We start from the raw sequence: 18831 nt of genomic DNA, 5'->3' as shown, positions 1-18831 counted from the left end.
ATTGTGTATTATTTTTTTATAATATTTAAAATATTTACATTTCTCATAAACTATTTTATTATTTGTGTGTTGAACATGGGAGGTGCAGGTACCGCCGGAAGTGTTTAAAGGCCAGAGGACAACACTGTGCAGTCAGTTCTCCTCTGCCGTTGAGTGGGTTTTGGGTGGATCTCAGGTCATTGAGCTTGTGTGGCGGAAGTGTTTTTTGCTGGCCCTACTTTCTTAGAGACTTTTTTACCCCCATAATTCTTGCCAGATTGCCTCTAGGCCACACAAAAAACCTGTCTGGCAGTGTTTGGATTCACAGTTGTATTTTCTGATTTTCTTTAGGCCCTGTCTCTCACTGCCTTCCTCATTTCAGGCCTTGCTGTTGTCTGAGTGGCTGTCCAGTTCATGTAGTTACGGTGGTGGGCTTTGTCTGTTGGATCTGGCCTTGATTTTCAGATCTGGTCTGATATTTTCTTTCCCTCCCTCCCTCCCTAGCTCCCTCCCTCCCTCTCTCCCTCTCTCTCTCTCTCCCTCCTTCCCTCCCTTTCTCCCTCCCTCTTTCCTCCCTTCTTTTACTTTTTAAATGAGTAATACAAGATATTTTAATATGTGGATGCTATATATTTAAAAAACAAAAGTGAAACCTTATAGTTCTCTATACATTTCCTGCCTTGAGTATAACTTCTCTGTACCATGTCATGAATGTATGGAGAGTACTAGAACACCTTTGTAAAGATGGGAGACAAGATAGCAGGGATTTCCAACCCTTCTTTGTCATGGACCACTCTGGTAGTCTAATAATGCTAGAGCCTATAAGTACTATTTTAGTATAACATTTAATATATTCTAAATACTACATTAAATAATATTTTAGATTACAAAACCCCAATTATATATCAAACAACTAAAATAAGGAGCTGGAAAGTATTTGAAGACGTGAGAAGATGCTGTTGAGTGACTGCAATGACAACATTCTGGTAATGTGCAAGCTGCGAGGGCTTCACTGAGAACTAGGAAAGGAGAATGTCATAAAAGAAGACAAAGGCCACAGTATACTCCAGGCCCATCCACACTAGATGTCCCTTTTACCAATCTCTTCTCCTCATAACAAGCAAGACTCAGGGAGAACCCAACCAAGTGACGACCCCCTTAGAGCAGAAGCAGCCAGTCAGTCGGATCTCAGATCCTTGGGGTTTGGAGGGGAAATGATAGGGTTAAAACTAGTGCTAGGGAAATAGAAATAAGAGTGCCTACAGGTGGGATATGAGAGACAGCCAAAGTAACCAAAGTAGAGGAAGGGCAGGCCTCTGTGAACAGCAACTAGTCTCTGCAGGTTCCTTTTGGCTTCTGTGGAAACCCTTCCTGAAGAATATAGTAAGGAATTATTGTTCTTTCCCCCTAGCAAGTTCAACTTTGTAGTAGTTACACTTTTATATGAAGTCCTAGATCTAACACATCTAGTGTATCAGAATGAATTGTGGGTAAGGATGATGTCTATGAAGCCTCTACCTATTCCAGGACAGTGACTACCCTACAGCGTAGGCAAGAGGAGGACAAATAGTAGACCCAAACTATAGATCTAGCTTTGAGGGACTTGTCCCTCCATCTTGGCTTACTCTATGCTTACTCTAAGTGTGTACTTTCCTGCCAGATAAAAATAGACTTTGTTCTAAAACAAAGCAAAGTGCCACAAAACAACCAAGAAACCTCTAAAATGCTTTAAAACAAATTTATCAAATTGTTCTTTATTAATATATATGAAATAAAATAACAGATCCATGGTGATCTGGTCTGATGGAAAGAATCTATGATTTCTACAAGTGATGAAAGCGCCATTCCTGTTTGGTCACTCCAGTTAGTGTTCATATTGATAGCTAAAGAAGCTGCATTTCAACTAGAGCTTAAAAATCAAGATGCAGGGCTGGAGAGATGGCTCAGCTGTTACGGACATTGTCTGCTCTTCCAAAGGTCCTGGGTTCAATTCCCAGCAACCACATGGTAGCTCACAACCATTTGTAATGGGATCTGATGCCCTCTTCTGGTGTGTCTGAAGAAAGTGACAGTGTATGCATACATAAATCAATCAATCAATATCAAGATGCAGTTTTATTCCTGTCGGTTTTGTGGACTCTGACAGTTCTATCTAGGCACTCCTTATTAAGAGACCTTGAAGGGGTAGAGATGTAGTTCAGTGGTAAGACACTTGCCCAAGATTGCAAGGTCTGTTGTTTGATTCCCCATCATGACATGCAAAGATATACACATATACTTACACACCCGCACACACACCTACACACTTACTTGGCATTAGTATCTTAAAAGTGGGCTAAAGTGTGGCTTGGTGTTTAGCTTGTGAACCCCTCTTGTCTCTGCATGTGTAACCCAGAATCTTTTTACATGGCTGGGATGGTCTCTGACTCCAGTATAAGTCAGGACTAAAAGTACACTTTATTATGCAACTGAAAGCTCATCATCTTCCTCACTGTAATCACTAAGTAATTAAATGGCTTTGCCTTTAAAACGTGATGCCAGGTGGTGGTGATACACAACTTTTATCCCAGCACTCAGGAGGCAGAGGCAGCTAGATCTCCGAGTTTGAAGCCAGCTTGGCCTACATAGAATGAGACCAGCTGGGGCTATACTGTGAGATGTTGTCTCAAATAGAACAACAACAATCTCCTCCCATTTCCCCCTTAAAAAAGCCCTGTCTCCAGCTTGGTTCACCTCTCACCTAGATCATGTTCCACAGACTCTGTTAACAATCTGCTATTATCAGTTATTTTTAAGCCTTCCAGATTGCCTTTCTTTTAATACTACCTTAGGGTTTGAGAATTACTTTTTATAATTTAAAAAAAGTAAATTTCCATTGTAGTGCTTTATAATTTTTATGAATGCAACTTTACAAAGCTACTCATAATCAAGGTACATAGCATTTTTTTTTTTCCCAAAAAGCCTTGCTTGTACTGTTGGTCACTGATCTGTCTGTCCCGTCCGTATAGTTTTGTCTTTTCTAGAGTATTGTATCAGTGAGATTATTTAGTTTATGTAGCCTTTCCATCCTGACTTTTTTGTTTTAGCTCAGCACATTTGAAATGTATCTATTTAGTTTTCTATATTAGTGGTTTGTTCCTTTTTCATTGTAAGAAGTTTTTACTATATCTTCTCCAGTGTATGGCTGAGTCCTTCACAGTTTGTCTAACCATTGTCAGTTGGAAGACATTGGATTGTGTGTGGCTTTAGTGATTCTGAGTAAGACTTGCTTTATTTTCATGTGAACATAAAAGTGACACTACTGGGTCACATAGTAAGTGTGTGCTTTATTTTAAGAAGAGAAACTTGTAAAAAAGAAAACTCTATTCCAGAGTGGCGAGTGCTTTGCATCCACACAAGCCTTGTGTGGAGTCGCAGTTGCTCAGTGTCCGGCCAGGGCTTGGTAGTGGTTAGCAGTGGCAGTGTTCTGATGGTCTGCTGTGGTCCTTCTTGTCGCCCCGCTCTTGCTGAGTAATGGTAGATAGTGTGTTTATTTGCTACTTGTCCATCTTCTTTTTTAGTATTGGAGGGAGGGCTGTGAGGTATTTCTCAGTGGTAGAGTGCCTTGCTACTATGTGCAAGGTTTTCAACCTGTAGTACCACAAAAACAAAACAAAGTAAGAAATGAAACAGTGGAAACAAATTGCCCTCTTCCCCCTGATTTTAACACAGCAGCTCACAACTCGGGCTGGCCTCAGACTCAGAAAGATCTACCTGCTACTCCATGCTAGCATGTGGGATTAAAGGTGATGCCAGCACACTTAGCATTCTCAATTATTTATTTATTGTAAGAGCACTGACCTACTTTTATTTATCTACTTGTCATTAGTTTAAATCCTTGAGGATGTAGCATCACTCAGATTCTCGTCCAATGACCTTAGCAGAAAGCAGGAAGGTTGCTTTGGAATTTGACACAAGCTATGCCACTGTTGGGCTCTGGTAATCCCAAATTATACTGGTTTTTCTCAGTTTGTCACCAGAAGGATTATGTTATTGTTTACTTTGAACAAATTATATTTCTTACCCAAGTAGAATTTGATTTCACATAAATACTTTTTATTTTAGACCAGCTGTGTGGTCCCTTTGATTTTGGAGACCCCATAACTACAGCTAACAAATAAATGGCCTCAAAGACTTGTAGACATATTTGCCTTTACAAGTCCTTTTCTCAGCAGACCTCGTGACTCCAAGATGGAAGAAAAGACATCTTGCCTGTTTAAAACTAGTTATTTGTTAGTATAAGGTAGTTTATTTCCTTAAGTGACAGAGTGCTTACTTAGCATTCAGAATGACCTGTCTTTGAACCCCAGCACTGAAGAGGGGGCAGGGTAAAGAATATAAAAGAATATTTTAAAGGGTTCTTTTATTGTTTGTTTGTTTGTGTGTCTACCTGTGTGAATTATGTGTACCACATGCATGCGTGAGTCTATGGAGGCAAGAAGAGGGTATCAGATCTTCTGGAACCGGTTACAGGTAGTTGTGAGCCTCATGTGGGCACTGCAAATTGAACCCCAGTCCTCTGCAAAAACAGGAAGTGCTCTTAACCTGCGAGCCATCTCTCCAACCTTGAATCTCTTTAAAATGGTGTTTTCTTTGTTAAATTTGGACAGTGTCTCATTATGTAACCTATAACAAGGCTTGAATTTAGTATTATCTTGCCTCTCAGTCTTTGACATGTTGGGAGTATAAAGCATGCACCACTGTGGCAGGCTTTAGACTAGTTAATGTAATTCTGACGTTAGAGAGTGTCAGCTCTAGCATATACTAGCGTATACCCTGTCTTTCCTATTTCTTAGCAGTGTCTTTGGCAGAGCTGACGGTTTGATTTTGGTGATCTAGTTTATCACTTAAAAAATTGTGCTTTTATGCCAGGCTCACAAATCCCAGTTTATATTAGGCTGAGGCGTGCATCTCTGTGAGTTCAGGGCCAGCCTGGTCTACATTGTGAGTTCTAGGCCAGCCAGGGCTTTGTAGTGAAATTTTGTTTCCGAAAAGAAAAAAAAAGTGCCTTTACTATCATGTCTACTCTTTCGCCTAAAGCAAAGTGGTGAAGATTTTGATCTCTCCCATATTTTGTATATAGGTATGACAAGAAGAGACGGTCAAAGTTCATGTTTTGACATATGACTCTCTCGGCTTTATAAGTCATAATTGTATGAATCTCTTACTGAATTTCATTATGTTCCATTGGTGTTGCTCTTAACCTCACTGTCACACTGTCTTACTTACTATAGCTTATTTACTTTAGAATTATGTTCAGTGGTGTGAATCTTGCAAATTTGTGTGTCAACACCCATCCTCCTAGAGTTGGTGTCTCATGTGGCCCAGACTAGTCTTAGCTTACAGTGTAGCAGAAGATGATCCAAACCCTGTGATCTTTCTGCCATTATTTCCTTCCCAGTTGCAGGCATGTGCTTATTATTAGGGTCTGGGAGCCGACTCTGCTTTGCAACTGAGTCAGGGCTGGACCAACTGTGCTACATTTCTGCCTCGAGAATTTTTTTTCCAAGATTATTATTATTTTTTTTTTGATGATTAGTTTTTCCATGTAAATTTTAAGTTCAGCTTGTTCACTGAGGTTTTATGTGTATGAGTAAAGTTTGCCTGGATGTATGTCTATGTATCATGTCCTGTAAAGAGAAGTCTCCCCTTGCCAGGTAGTGGTGGCGCATGCCTTTAGCCCCAACACTTGGGAAGCAGAGGCAGGCGGATTTCTGAGTTCAAGGCCAGCCTGGTTTACAGAGTGAGTTCCAGGACAGCCAGGGCTACACAGAGAAAACCTGTCTCGAGAAACTAAAAATAAATAGAGAGAGAGAGAGAGAGAGAGAGAGAGAGAGAGAGAGAGAGAGAGAAAGAGAGAGAGAGAGAGAGAGAGAGAGAGAGAGAGAGAGAGAGAAGTCTCCCCTGCAACAGAGTCAATACTCTTGACCCTGAACTTTATTGATACTTTTAGAATAGTTAAGTATAGAACTGGAGTCCTCAATGTAAAGGCAGAAATTATATATTAAAGCCTAATTGTAGAAGAAAATAGCATAGGCCATTTTTCATTGAGGAAGAAGGGCTTTCAGGAGCTGGAGAGATGGCTCAGTGGTTAAGAGCAGAGGACTTGAATTTGGTTCCCAGCACCTATGTCATAGCTCATAGCCACTTGTTAACTCCAGCTTCAGGGACTCTGATGGCCCCTTTGTGGCCTTCACTGGCACCTACACTCAGCAAACACACGTTCGTGTGCCAATTCCCCATAATTGAAAACAAATCTTTAAAAGATTTCTTACTTAAAATTTTTATACAATGTATTTTGATCATGTTTTTACCCTCCCCCAACTCTTCTGTCTTCTCCCCATCTCTCTACCCACCCAACTCCATGTGTTCTCCCTCCTCCTCCTCCTCTTGTATCACTGGTCAATACACAAACTCAACACTGGGCATTTTGTGCATGGTCTCCAAGGAGAAACTAGTAGCCACAACCAAAGACTTGGAGATTTGACTGTGGTGGAGTCTGGAAAGAGTAGGTGTGCTAGAAAAGATCATGTTTGAATAACAGAGGAAGAGATAAAGCACGCTCACACCCACAGACACAGTTCTGTATACCAGTATGCTGTTAAAACAGGAAGACAAAAGCATGCCTGAAGTCCCACCCCCAAACCTTCCCCACTCCTACCTTCACTTCCCCTCCCGCGCCTTTTTTTTCCTGGTTTCTACCTCTGTCTTTCAGGCCATAAGTCTATCCCTGGGTCCTCTCCCATTAGCTCCTACCTGGAGTGGTGATACCAACCTACAAATACTTATTTTATTTTTGAGACAAAGTTTTGCTATTATGTTGGTTGATTTTGTGTCAACTTGACACAAGCTAGAGTCATTTGGGAAGTGGGACCCGACTGAGAATATCTCTATAATAAGATTTATCAGTTGGCAAGTCTGTGAGGGCATTTTCTATAACTCTAGTTCTAGGGGAACCAATGACTCTGGTTTCCTCAGGCACCTGCACCCATGTGCACATACCCAGATACAGATACACGCATCTACACACAATTAAAAATCATAAAATCATCTCAAAGAGAAAGCAGAGATTGAGAGTGCATGTAATGTTAATGCAGCGCGCAAGAAACAGGAGACCAAACTGAAGGAAGTGACTGCTGCTTATCTAATTCTAGGTGTGGGGTCTGGGCATGTCTGCTCTTTCCTTATTAAAATCTTATTGTGAGATTTTGTTTTTTTGAAGTCTTAAATTAGTAACTCTAGAAAAGTGCTCTCATAGAAGACTGCTTGTAGCTGAACAGTATATTTACTGTTGCTTCATTTTAAAGGACGTGTCTCTTATGTAAATTAAGGTATTCATAGGGATAGTACTGATGTTTAGAGATAGGATTTTTATTATAGAGCCCAGGCTGGCCTAGGCCTCCTGCCTCAGCCCCCTCAGTTCTGGAATTTTTAGTACTCATTACCATGCCCGGTTTGATCATCTGTTTTTAATTAAATAAAAATATTGCAAATGTTTAATAGTGTTATTGGGATCTTACAGCACTTTACTAACTGGACCATTTTCCTAGCTCTCAGATTCAAATGCATCTGTAAGGTTCCAGTAACACTATGAATGCTTAAAACTCAACATTTGCAATTTTAACATGTGTCTCAGCATGATATTGTTGATGTGGTAGCTTGTAGAAAGATGTGGTCTCCCTTTTCTGTTCAGTTGGCTGATAAAGATTTATTTATTATGTATGTAAATACACTGTAGCTGTCTTCAGACACTCCAGAACAGGGCATCAGATCTTATTACGGATGGTTGTGAGCCACCATGTGGTTGCTGGGATTTGATCTTAGAACCTCTGGAAAAGCAGTCAGTGCTCTAAACCACTGAGCCATCTCTCCAGCCCGTCCATATGTTTTTATACATTTCTATTCTCTTCTGAAGTTCTGTTTTCAATCAGAACTTCTCTTCTGTTTTCTTGACTATATTAATCATACTTTTAGTTTGAGTTGGTTATTTAAGGCAGATAACCTGGTTAGTAGCTTAGACAACTTGCATGTAATAGTTGACATTTCTGTTAGGATAGTTTCAGAAACATATTCTTTACATATTCGTAGTTCTGCCCTCTGACGGAAAGGACATGAGGTTGGTAGCTCTAGAATATAACCTTGGTTTCAGGTCACAGCACCACTGTGCTCTACTGTAGCTTTAAGTTCCTTGTCCTAGCGAATTCCATTTTTGTATGTAAAATGAAAGCAATTCAAGCTGCCTGATCGTCTTGTTGGGAGCAAAGCACCTCGCTTGGTCAGACTCCTGAGTGACAGGCTGCATACTTGTTGCTTTCATTTTTGTTTCTCCTGTTGTTTATTACAGTCTTATTACAGCAGGAGCCTTCTAGTTTGTCCATCTTTCCTCACTAAGACAAAACAAAACCTTGAACTCCTTAATGGCATTTGTATCTTTTAACAAAAGTTATTTGACTTACGAAGTTTTTCTGATTTTCTACTGTTACTTGAAATTAAATTTTAGTTTAAAAAAATCTTACCAAGGAAATTTTTTCAAATATTATTCTCAAATATCAATTTCCTTAAAATTTTGTGCAGCATTTTATGTATGTATGTGTTCATGTGTACTTTTCTGGAAAAGTTCAAAACTTTTATTATTCATAAATACCAGTATAGCCTTTTAAAAAAATAAGATGCACTTGCTAACCTGATGAAATGTCATGCAACTGTGCGTTACTGGGCTCCTTTAAAGTCACCCTGAGTGTTCCTACTCGGCACATGTCTCCAGTTGTTGGGTTCTCCCCATCTAACTGCTCCACACGTTGGCCAAGGCTGTCTTACTGTAACACTGTGGCTACACTATTTGAAAGTCAGTGTTCATATGTAGATTTTTAGAGGAGTTTTTACATATAGGAAAGGAATTTCCTTTGAGGAATCAGCTCATATTTTTGTTTATCTTGGCAAATTCCAGTTTTTGTATGTGTAATTACATTGAGATACACTTTCTGATTTTCAGCTTACCACTGGAATATGGGATTTAACATTATTAATCCAGAACAAACAGAAGTGAATCGTTTGTCTCTTTAAATCAAAGTAGTTCGCTCCAAATTATATACAGTTTCCTTCTGAAAGCCTCAAAACCATTGTTGTCTCACTTATTTCTACAGTTTCCATTTGTATACATGCATAAGCACAGATCCTTATTTAAAAACATGTAAGGGTTAAAAATAAAATCACAAATGCTTTACCGGTATTGTTCTAGTTAAATCTTAATTGATGAGTTACAAACAGTTTGGATTTCAAAATGTTTTAAATAAGATCTTGAACATTTGAAATTTGCCTTGACATTGTTTAATATAATGAACAAATCTAGTTCAAATAAATTTTAATTGCAGGCTTAAGTTATTGAACTTTTGTAAATGGTTGTAAAAATTTTAAAAACCATTTTTTTTCCCAAGTAGCTGATTGTGAATGTGTCTAACTGGTCCCTTGTCCTGGAAAATTTAGGGATGTTTAGTGGCCCAGAGTGTGGACCATGCATGGCAGTAATAATTCCTTAGGAAGGTAGAGCACTTAGGGACAATAACAAAAAGGCTTTAGAGCAAATCAAAATTTAATTTTGAGGAAATCTTAATTTTCTATTTTAGTAGTTTTTTTGTGGTTTATGTTTTACTATTTTAGGGTTACTTTAAATTACTTCTCAGTTCTTCTTTAGAATTTAAAAACTGTATGCCATATTTACTATTGTTGATTAATATTCTTAGCCATCTTATGAATTCTGATCTTTTCGTTTTCTTTGTAATTTTTATGTTCTGACTCTTTTCCACAGTTGTACCGAAGGCAACAAAAATAAAGCCAAATGCTTAGCTTAAGTCTACACTGCCTGTTCAGTAATTGAAGTATTTTTGAATTTTAGTCACTCTTGAATAGACAAGCAACTGTATTAGAACTAGCTAACAGTAAGGAAAAATATAACCGTAAAGATGTTGAAATGAAAAATATGTTAATATTACTGTTTAAAATTGTCATTCAAAATGGCTCTGATGAGGCAGGTTGATGGGGTCTAGCTGCTTGGAACTGGCATTCTCAATCAGGGTCACTGCATGAGAGCATCTCACAAAGACTTGTTTTGCTTACATGGTGTAAGCTGGTGGTCTTGGCCCTTTCAACTCAAAACTCCATGTGATAAAAGTAGGTTTCTTGTTGGCAGCCTAGGCAAAAAGGACTGGAGATTCGTGGTAAAGAACTACTAACCTTGTCTTTCCACCCCAGGGTGAGTACTGAAAAGGATTAAGGCCACTGTAGGGAACTTGTACTGAAGCCTGCCTTCACTGCCCTTTCTCCGGTGCTTTCAGCTAGACAGAAGGGTTTTAGTTCCCATGGCTATCAACCTGCTGTTTTTCCCAAGCACTACATTCTTTTAAGAAAGCTAATATGACTTATTTTTAGAAGGTAGCCTAGAAGGATAATGTTTTGTTGGTATTTCATTTTTCATGATTTGTATATTTTTTTCTGATCCATATTAACTTAAAATACTTTGAGTTTGCAAAGCAGTATAATCACGTAAAACTCAATGACAAGTATTTATATGATGAGGTTTCTGGTCTAGTAAATCGATAGCAGGTTTGACTGTGTTGAATTTTTTATTTCATTAGAATAGCTATCTGACAACCTTGTGGACATAAACTCTTAACTCTTATTTCTAGATGACTGTAATTAAAATGTGCTTTCTTCTCTCTGAAGTTTAAAAGCTTTGAAATAGCTTTCATAATGCTGAAATGTCATATTTTCCCCACTATCTGCCAAATTAGTATTGTATTTCATCCTGAAAATATATTTTGATTTTTGTGAACTAAAAATAATTGCATAGTATAAAACATTCTCTATGGTTAAACCTTTTTTCTTCCATTTAATTTGATCTTTTGTTGTTACTAACAAATAATTTGTGGCAGTTTCTTTTTTACTTTTTAAAAAATTATTACTAGAACCACTCTGCTTTGTCACCTCAGTGTGCTAGAAATGTACTCAGACCAAGGGTCCTTTCTGGCTTTGTGTGCTCTCACCTGCTCCTCACTGGAAGTCACTGCCATGTCAAGTGCAGTGATGGATTGAGCTGCACGTGCAGCGGCCTTTGTCACCTGTCAGGCAAGCAGGAGAGAACTCTTAGAGTAAGAAGCACTAATTCACAGCTTTGATTCACACTCCAACAGTATAGAAATACTGAATATTTAGATGATTATACAGAATAGGACATAGCAAATGTTTGCTTTAAAATTGGTATTATTGTTGGTTACGATTATTTAAACCCAACCCTATCATTAAGCTCCTAATTAGAGGCAAAGAATAAATTCAGAGTTCCTACATAAATATTTTAGAATTTCAGATTCATACTTCATAATTATCTTTTATACAGATATTGGTACAGTAGTTGATATAAGTAAAAGCTCATTTTAAATTGGTAAATGCCATGTGTATGTGTGTATGTATGTATGATGATGGGATGATCTCACTGTATAGCATCTCTTAAAATTCTGATAACTTGATGGTATGGTAAAAAAAAATACTTTGAGTAATAAATATTTGTAGAATATAGTTAAGTTTTTAGGAACTACTTTATGTAATTTTAATATTAAATAACAGACTTCTAAAGCTACTTCTTCCTACCCTATTTCTTTAACTCACCCCATCCCCTTTAAACCATCAGTAAATTGTATAGTAATCTTAATCTATTATTAAAAGATTCTCGAAAGGAAGATTACAAGGTGGATTCAGGTTTTGAAATGGTTTTACCATTGGTTTAGCAGCGGGTGGGCAGGCAGATGCCTGCTCATAGGAGAACCTATTGCCATTTTTCACCATTGATAGAGTAGCCTTTCAGAGTCAATGAGCTCTGTCAATGTGAGCTTGTCAAGGCTACAACTTCATAGACCTGAGAGGCGGTTTGAGAGGTCAGCCCTTTTCAGGTTCGCTGTGATGCAAATGAACTTTAATGCTTAAACAACTATTGGAATTTTTATGTCTGCTCCTTGTTCTTTTTTCTTCACAAAGTCATTGACGAGACATTCAGTGCTTTTTAAATTGGAAGTTGCATTGTGCTAAAGACCTAGTACAGATTTACGGAGGGCTGAAAGCAGTTAGATCATGTTCTTTTCATGGTGCGATTAGAATCAAATCGATTTCCCTACAGCCTTCAGCATTCAGATGGCAATTTTAACAAAGCTTGGGGGCTAGACAAGGGACAAAACGACTGAACTGAATGTTAATTACACTCTGCAGCCTTATTTTCTTTTGATTTGGGGCTGACTGGCAACTAAATTAACAAAAAGTGTGACCATAACTGCTGCCCTATTTTCATTTAAAAGGAGAGCTGCCTCTAAAAGGCTATCTTACAAAGAAGCAAGTGAGAGCTGCTGATCAGCGCTAACAAGGGCACTTTCTCTTCAACATTCTTGCCAAAAAGACTGTTCAAAACTGTAATAAATTAGTCATTGACATATTATTGTCAGAAAGTAGTTGATTTTCTTATTTTTGTGACATAAAATTGGAAAATATAAGCACTCGTGGTAATTTGTTGATAGCTATGAATTATAATTGGCATCTATGTGACATCAATGTCTATAGCTGTTGAGCATGCTGAAGTGAATGTAATGCTGGAACTGGACTCAGTAGAGACTTTAAATAAATCCTAATGTTTTTATTAACAGTCTTCAAAACCAGCTGTTCCTACCAGTTTTTCACCTCACTCATTCTTGCTTGGCATGCAAGTTTTTATGTGATTATCAGTACTTATTTAGTTACCTATTTACTTATTTATAATATACAAATATATAATATATATTATTATTTACTTACATTCAAAATCAGTGGCCATCTCTTCCTTCAAGCCATAGCTGCATCATAGCTCAGTTGATCACGAGGCAGTGCTTTCTCTTCCACACCTGCAGTGTTAGTCTCACCCTGTTACCTGGCTCCACGCATTAGCTCTGTAGTCACACTTCCAAGCAAGAAGCTTCCATGCTGTGCAGTCTCCATTTCAGCAGCCTAGGGAAGTCAGCTGCTCAGCTGACGCCTGGAACAGTACTGTTGGATTACCAAGTGGATTGTAGTCTCAGATACTACTTTCATGGTGCGTTAAATAAAAGTCTGGCTCTGTTTGGAAACTGCACTAACCAGCATACTGGTTTTCTCATATAGTCCTAAAATCAGTTTGGTTTTGTAGCTCATTTCCTCCTTTATTAACCTTCAATTATTATGTTTTTAGACTTACCCTAAAGGCCATATGCTTTTTGTTAGCTAATATTTAAATTATTATTGTTTTAAAGTAGAGATTAAGGAATGCTCATTACTATTTAAATACTGCGAAATGTTTCCTAAAGAAGTAGGGGTTTAAGTTTAAATTTGGCAAATGATATTTGCTTTTAAGGCTAATAGTTTTTTTTAAATCAGAAGCTAGTAAGTGCAAAATACTTTTAAAATATATATATTTAAAAGAAAATTCATGTTTGTTTACAAACTACTGTTTGTGATGAGGTTGCTGCTTAGTGCTAGAGCATGGGAATACAGACCACTCTTGCCCTGTCGTGGGTTTATACTTCTTCCCTTTTCACACAAAAAGCAGCTGCAAAACAGCTTTTCTAAAACCAGTCAAGAGTAAACTCTCCCCTCATTTGTCTTCCAGACACGAAGATCGATTGAGAAGTTATTAGAATGGGAAAACAATAGGTTATACCACAAGGTGAGTCCTGCAGGGAGCAGCTTCTTACTGTTGGGTCTGAATTGCACAGTATGGAAACAGATGCTTTTGTTGGACTGAAAATATGAAAGGTGGACGAATGGGCGAGTCTTGTGCCCAGGAAAATGGAGCTCATTTCTCTTCTTTTGCCATCCTCATGTCTAGCTGTGCTTGCACTGGAGACTGAGCAAAAGGAAATGTGAAACGAACAACATGATGGAATATGTAAGTTAAGGGCTGTTTGTGAGCTTCTCTATTAAATGATCATTTATTTTCTTTCTGATCTTATTCTTTCCATGATTATTAATCAGCAAAGGTGTCAGGAGCTTAATCTCCCTAGTGCAAGGATTTTCTACGGTTCACAGATGCCTGGGTTTCATGTGCAAGACTGATTTATAAAGTTATGAATGACTTGAAAACAAGGCTTCACTGTGTTCTGAAAAATAATAAATTAATTGCCAAGATAAAATGGCCTGAACATGTGTTGATGGAGTGTGAAATTTTAGATGCTGTATAAAGAATAACCACAACCTTGGTTACGCAGCACGTCAGATATGGCGTTTTATATCATGCTAATGAGTTTCCAAGTATGGAAGAGAACCTTCCAGCCAGGCCGCTGGAGCCTGAGACGCCTTTATAGACTGACTGTCTGTGTTCCTCATGGCTGTGGTGGGTTTTCCAAAGTGTTACTAGAACATTGCTTTGTACACTTACCTTAAATGTAAACAGATGTTGGCCAACCCGTCTTGCCCTCTAAAAGATGGCTAATTTTGCCTACACTTACATATGTGTAACATGTAGAGGCTATTAGATTAAAGAGAAAGATTTAAGAAAGGAGTTAATTGTTGAAACTGAAACTAGTCTTTGTGAAAGATGCACTGTTATATTTTTGAGAAATTTTCTCTGTTCTTTGAAAATAACTGTCATATTGTGTGTGTGTGTGTGTGTGTGTGTAACAGATTGATTTTTAAAATGTTTAAATAGTTGAACATGATCATAAAGCCATTTTCTGGTTCTTTCATTATTAAATAGCCAAATCTTTCTCTTCTTGAACATCAGAGATATTTTATGTGTTCTCTCTGCAACCTCCAAACGATTTGTTCACAAACTAAGTAATTTAGGGTTTACTTTTATGACATCACATTAATTTTGAGGTTGAGAAAGACACATGCTGCTTTTTTATAACCATAAAAAGGAAACAGCTGAAAGACTCCTGTGAGCTTGACCTGGCAGGTGCTATCATTTCATCATTGAGGGTCAGAGGTCTATTACCTACTGAGAGAACAGCCATAGCCATTTGGGGCGTTTCAAAGGTTTCATGAAATAATAATAATAATAATAATTAGCTATTAAGCATTTATAAACCAAAACACCAAACTTAAACATGAAGCTTTAGTTACTCTTTGATGTTTCTAAATATACTTTGGAAAGGAAAAAAAAGCCAATCCCAAACTGAATATAGTACAATGATAGAGCATGTGCCTACCACACAAGGGGTTGGATCTCTTGCATTGGGAAAAGAAAAATCTAAATTCTGTGATTTCCAAGTGGAGCTGTATGAAAAATGTTCATTCATATAGTATATACACTGGACTTTCTTTTATCTTTAAGAAATTCTCTCATTACAATTAAATTAGTAGTTCTTTAAAACATTCTGAACTGTATACGTCATGAAAATTTTTAATTTACCTTGAAATTTTATATAATTAAGCACTTTTAAATGAATTGTATGTCACATAATCATAGAAGGTATACAAAAAGTAATTTTTTTTTCTTTCTCCTTTATTTTTCCCCCAAGACAATTTCTCTCTGAGTAGCACTGGCTACCTGGGAACTTGCTCTGTAGACCAGGCTGGCCTCGAACTCGCAGAGATTCTCCTGCTTCTGCCTCCCAAATACTAGGATTAAAGGTGTGCACCATCATGCCTGGCTTAAAATTGATTTTAAAGTGATTTTTAAAAAGATATTAGAATATGTGTATTTGTGGTACTTAAAAATAGGAATAAACAAAGCTTGAAAAGCTCTTTAAAGCATTTAAATATGACCACACATAGTCTAGTAAGGAGAAAATGCCTCTTTAGTGAGTTAATTTGAACTTTTCTATTGTGCATACACTTTTGCCTATAGCTTTATACAACTTTTTTGTTAAGGTTCTCCCCCTTGATTATATTTTGATTGTTAGAAATAAAATAACAAAAAATACCAATGAAAACTATTATTTTTGTTGTTGTTACTTGGGTATGAAGTACTTGTGGGGTTTGTGAACAAAATCATTTTCAGAAGACTGTTCTTTAAAAACTAAGGCAAACTCGGACTCAAAAACAGCCACATTGGCCTGGAGGTTCGGCTCCTCAGTTAAGAGCACTCACCTGTTACAGTTACAGAGGGCCCAGGGCCAGTCAGCAGCAGCTCCATGGCACTGCATAGCTGTCTACAGCTTAAGCCCAGACTATCTGACATTCTTTCCTAATCTCTTAGGGCACCAGGCATACACATGTGTTTTGTTTGTTTTGGTGTGTGTGTGTATCCATGAAGAAAAATGCACATAAAATAATAAAATAAAAAATAACTACTGTTTCACGTTTTAAAATTTTATACTGTAATATGGTATGCTCACCCCTGAAGCCTGAAATTTAAAAACCCTACAGTAGAAGATGTGTTTGATTACCTAAGTACTAATTCAGTATGAACTTGCAAATCATTTAAGTAGTGAATCATTAACTTTTAGAGCTACAAAGAACCTTTCCATCTGGTCCAGTCTATTTATGGGTGAAGATGATGAGAAACAGGGAAAAGGAGCACAAAGAAGAAGCAGGGTGGAGGAAAAGGACTTTCTGGAAAGATGCATTTCTGTTTTATCAGTGTTTGGGCTGCAAGTGTGTCTGTGTACCAGATTCATGCCTGGTGCCATTGAAGGCCAGAAGAGGGCGTTGGATATGCTGGGACTGGAGTTAGTGTTTTGAGCTACCATGTGGGTGCTGGGAACCTAACCCAGGTCCTCTATAAGAGCAACCAATGCTCTACTAAGCTGTCTTTCCAGCCCTGAGAACCGATGTTAACATTGGTTTTCCTTATACTCGGACAATTTCAAACATGCATACAGTGTATTTGTCACCCTTCCCCTCAGTTTCTCTTTCTTCTTCCTCTCCCAACTCCTCAGGAACCCTCTTCCCTGCACAGCTTCCTCCTGTTCACTGTTACTTATCATTTCTTTGTTTTAAAAAATAACCTGCTGGGTTTCATCAGGGTGCTGGCCTGTGCATTAGTAAAGGATTATTTACTGGATCTTGGGCAACTTCCCCAGTGCCTATGTGACTAGGCACCTATGTCTCCCAGCAGCTATGTATGAATTGCCAGGAACTCCTCAGTAAGGGGTGAGGCTGTGTGATCCCTTTTCCACAGGCGCCCTGGAGTCTTGACCTGTAAAATGTAGTGCAGGTAACCACAGCTGGTGTGGGTTCAAGCGTGCAGTGAGCATGGTTCCAGAAGACAGGGGTCTCCCTCTCTCTTCTCCCTCATCTTAGTGTTAGTGGAGCCTTTGTTGTGGGTAGAGGGATAGAGATACTCTACTTCCTCCCTCGCGCAGGTGAGCACTCAGCAGGCTCACTCTCAGTGAGAACCATTGTCCCAGGGCATTAAGAAGTAGCTTCACCTAAGGCTTCCTTCCTGTAGGGTAACTAGAGAAAGAGAAGTGTTTTTAACCTGGAATGGAAGTGTTCTTTCCTGAGGCAAATCAACCCAAGAGGTTAACTGAGCACATGATCAGATCCTCCCTTGTCAAGACAAAGTTTGTGAGAAAAATGAGCTTCCAACTTTAGAAATTACTGACATCAAATAAAATTTTAACAATAAAAATGTTTAATTTGTGAAAGGGATTTGGGGGTTGGGGGGTGAGACTGTGTATCCCTGACTGTCCTGAAACTGGTTATGCAGATGAGACTAGCCTCAAACTCAAAGACATGCCTGCCTCTGCCTCTCTGCCTCCAGAATCATCGATGAGGTTCTAGGCTATCAGCTAAATGTCTGTTTTAATGACAAGATCAGGGTGGACGCTCCGGCACATGTCTTTAATCCTAGCACTGGAGAAGCAAATAACTTGATATACATAGAGGCTACAGGCCAGCCAGGGTCACATAGTAACCTGTCATTAAAAAAGATTATAAAATTAAAGTTTTGAAATATGCATGGATTCCAAAAGAACACTGTTTTGTTAGCATGCATCTGTTATCTCTGAGCTCCATCATGACGTTTCTGTAGTATATGATGTGTCTGGTCTGTATGCATTCTTCCCTTACCCTCTTGTCCCTGCTCTGTCCCACTGTGCCCTCCCTTCTTGCTTTTCCCAGAGCGCCTTGTGGTCGTAGGTCTGGTTTGGTCTGGTTTAAGACTGATGTGCTCGCCATTCCCAGTGGGTACGACTGTGCCACTGATGTTGTTTTAAGGTTAAAAAAAAAATCTGTTTTAAGTTGTTTAAAACTTTTTTTCTTCTCCTTTTACAGGTCATCCTCATAGAATTTTTACCAAAGACACCGATTTTTCGACCAGATTAGCATTTGCTTTATTTATAGAGACTTTCCAAGTGTGTTGTCTTTCCAATGGTGCCTTGCTTGGTGCTCTCCTGCTGGTGACATGATGCTGGTTCTACAGAATCGGGTGGTGTTCTTGTTTGTTTTGTTTTTTAAATAACCGCATGTTCTATGTGTGCATATTTGTCAAACTTTGCAAGTTATTTCATACAGATGTTTAATACTTAAGTTATTGTGCTCTTTTCTGTTATATATTCTGATTTTCAAGGGTTACTTTTTGTATTCTCAAAAAAAATACATTCGAACTTAGCATAAAAATGGGCAGCCTTTGTTATTTTGTCAACAAGGTTCACACACACAGTCCTTTACTTGTTGGTCCCTTACCATAGAGAAGCATATTATCTGTTACAACATGCTCATGCACTGTTGTGGGCTTCCCTCTAGAATTGGCCACAGCAGTTGTTTGGAAACTGTAAATTTTCTCATATGGTCTTTTGGGCCCTGAGCTGACCTTCCCAGGAACCTCACAGTTCCGGATCCTTTGTCTCAGTAGATACAGCTTAGCCTTATGAAGAACTA

At 38.3% G+C, this 18831-nt stretch overlaps 1 protein-coding gene across 2 annotated transcripts in view; it reads left to right on the top strand.

Moving 5' to 3' along the window:
* Positions 1 to 18480, top strand: part of Chic2 (cysteine rich hydrophobic domain 2) — a 39564-nt gene extending 21084 nt beyond the window's left edge. The window contains exons 4-6 of one of the 2 annotated variants that reach the window (XM_021163817.3): positions 13673 to 13729; positions 13892 to 13951; positions 18226 to 18480. In XM_021163817.3, the coding sequence (XP_021019476.1) occupies positions 13673 to 13729; positions 13892 to 13951; positions 18226 to 18276 (168 nt within the window). In that variant the 3' untranslated portion in view covers positions 18277 to 18480. The other variant, XM_085836766.1, reaches the window with a different exon arrangement.
* Positions 18481 to 18831: the final 351 nt, after the last annotated feature.

The sequence above is a fragment of the Mus caroli genome, unplaced genomic scaffold (genome assembly GCF_978045245.1).
Source record: "Mus caroli unplaced genomic scaffold, Mus_caroli_1 scaffold_4, whole genome shotgun sequence".
Lineage (NCBI taxonomy): Eukaryota > Metazoa > Chordata > Mammalia > Rodentia > Muridae > Mus > Mus caroli.
Note: the sequence above shows the minus strand (reverse complement) of the source record. Positions and strands in the feature narration are given on the sequence as shown.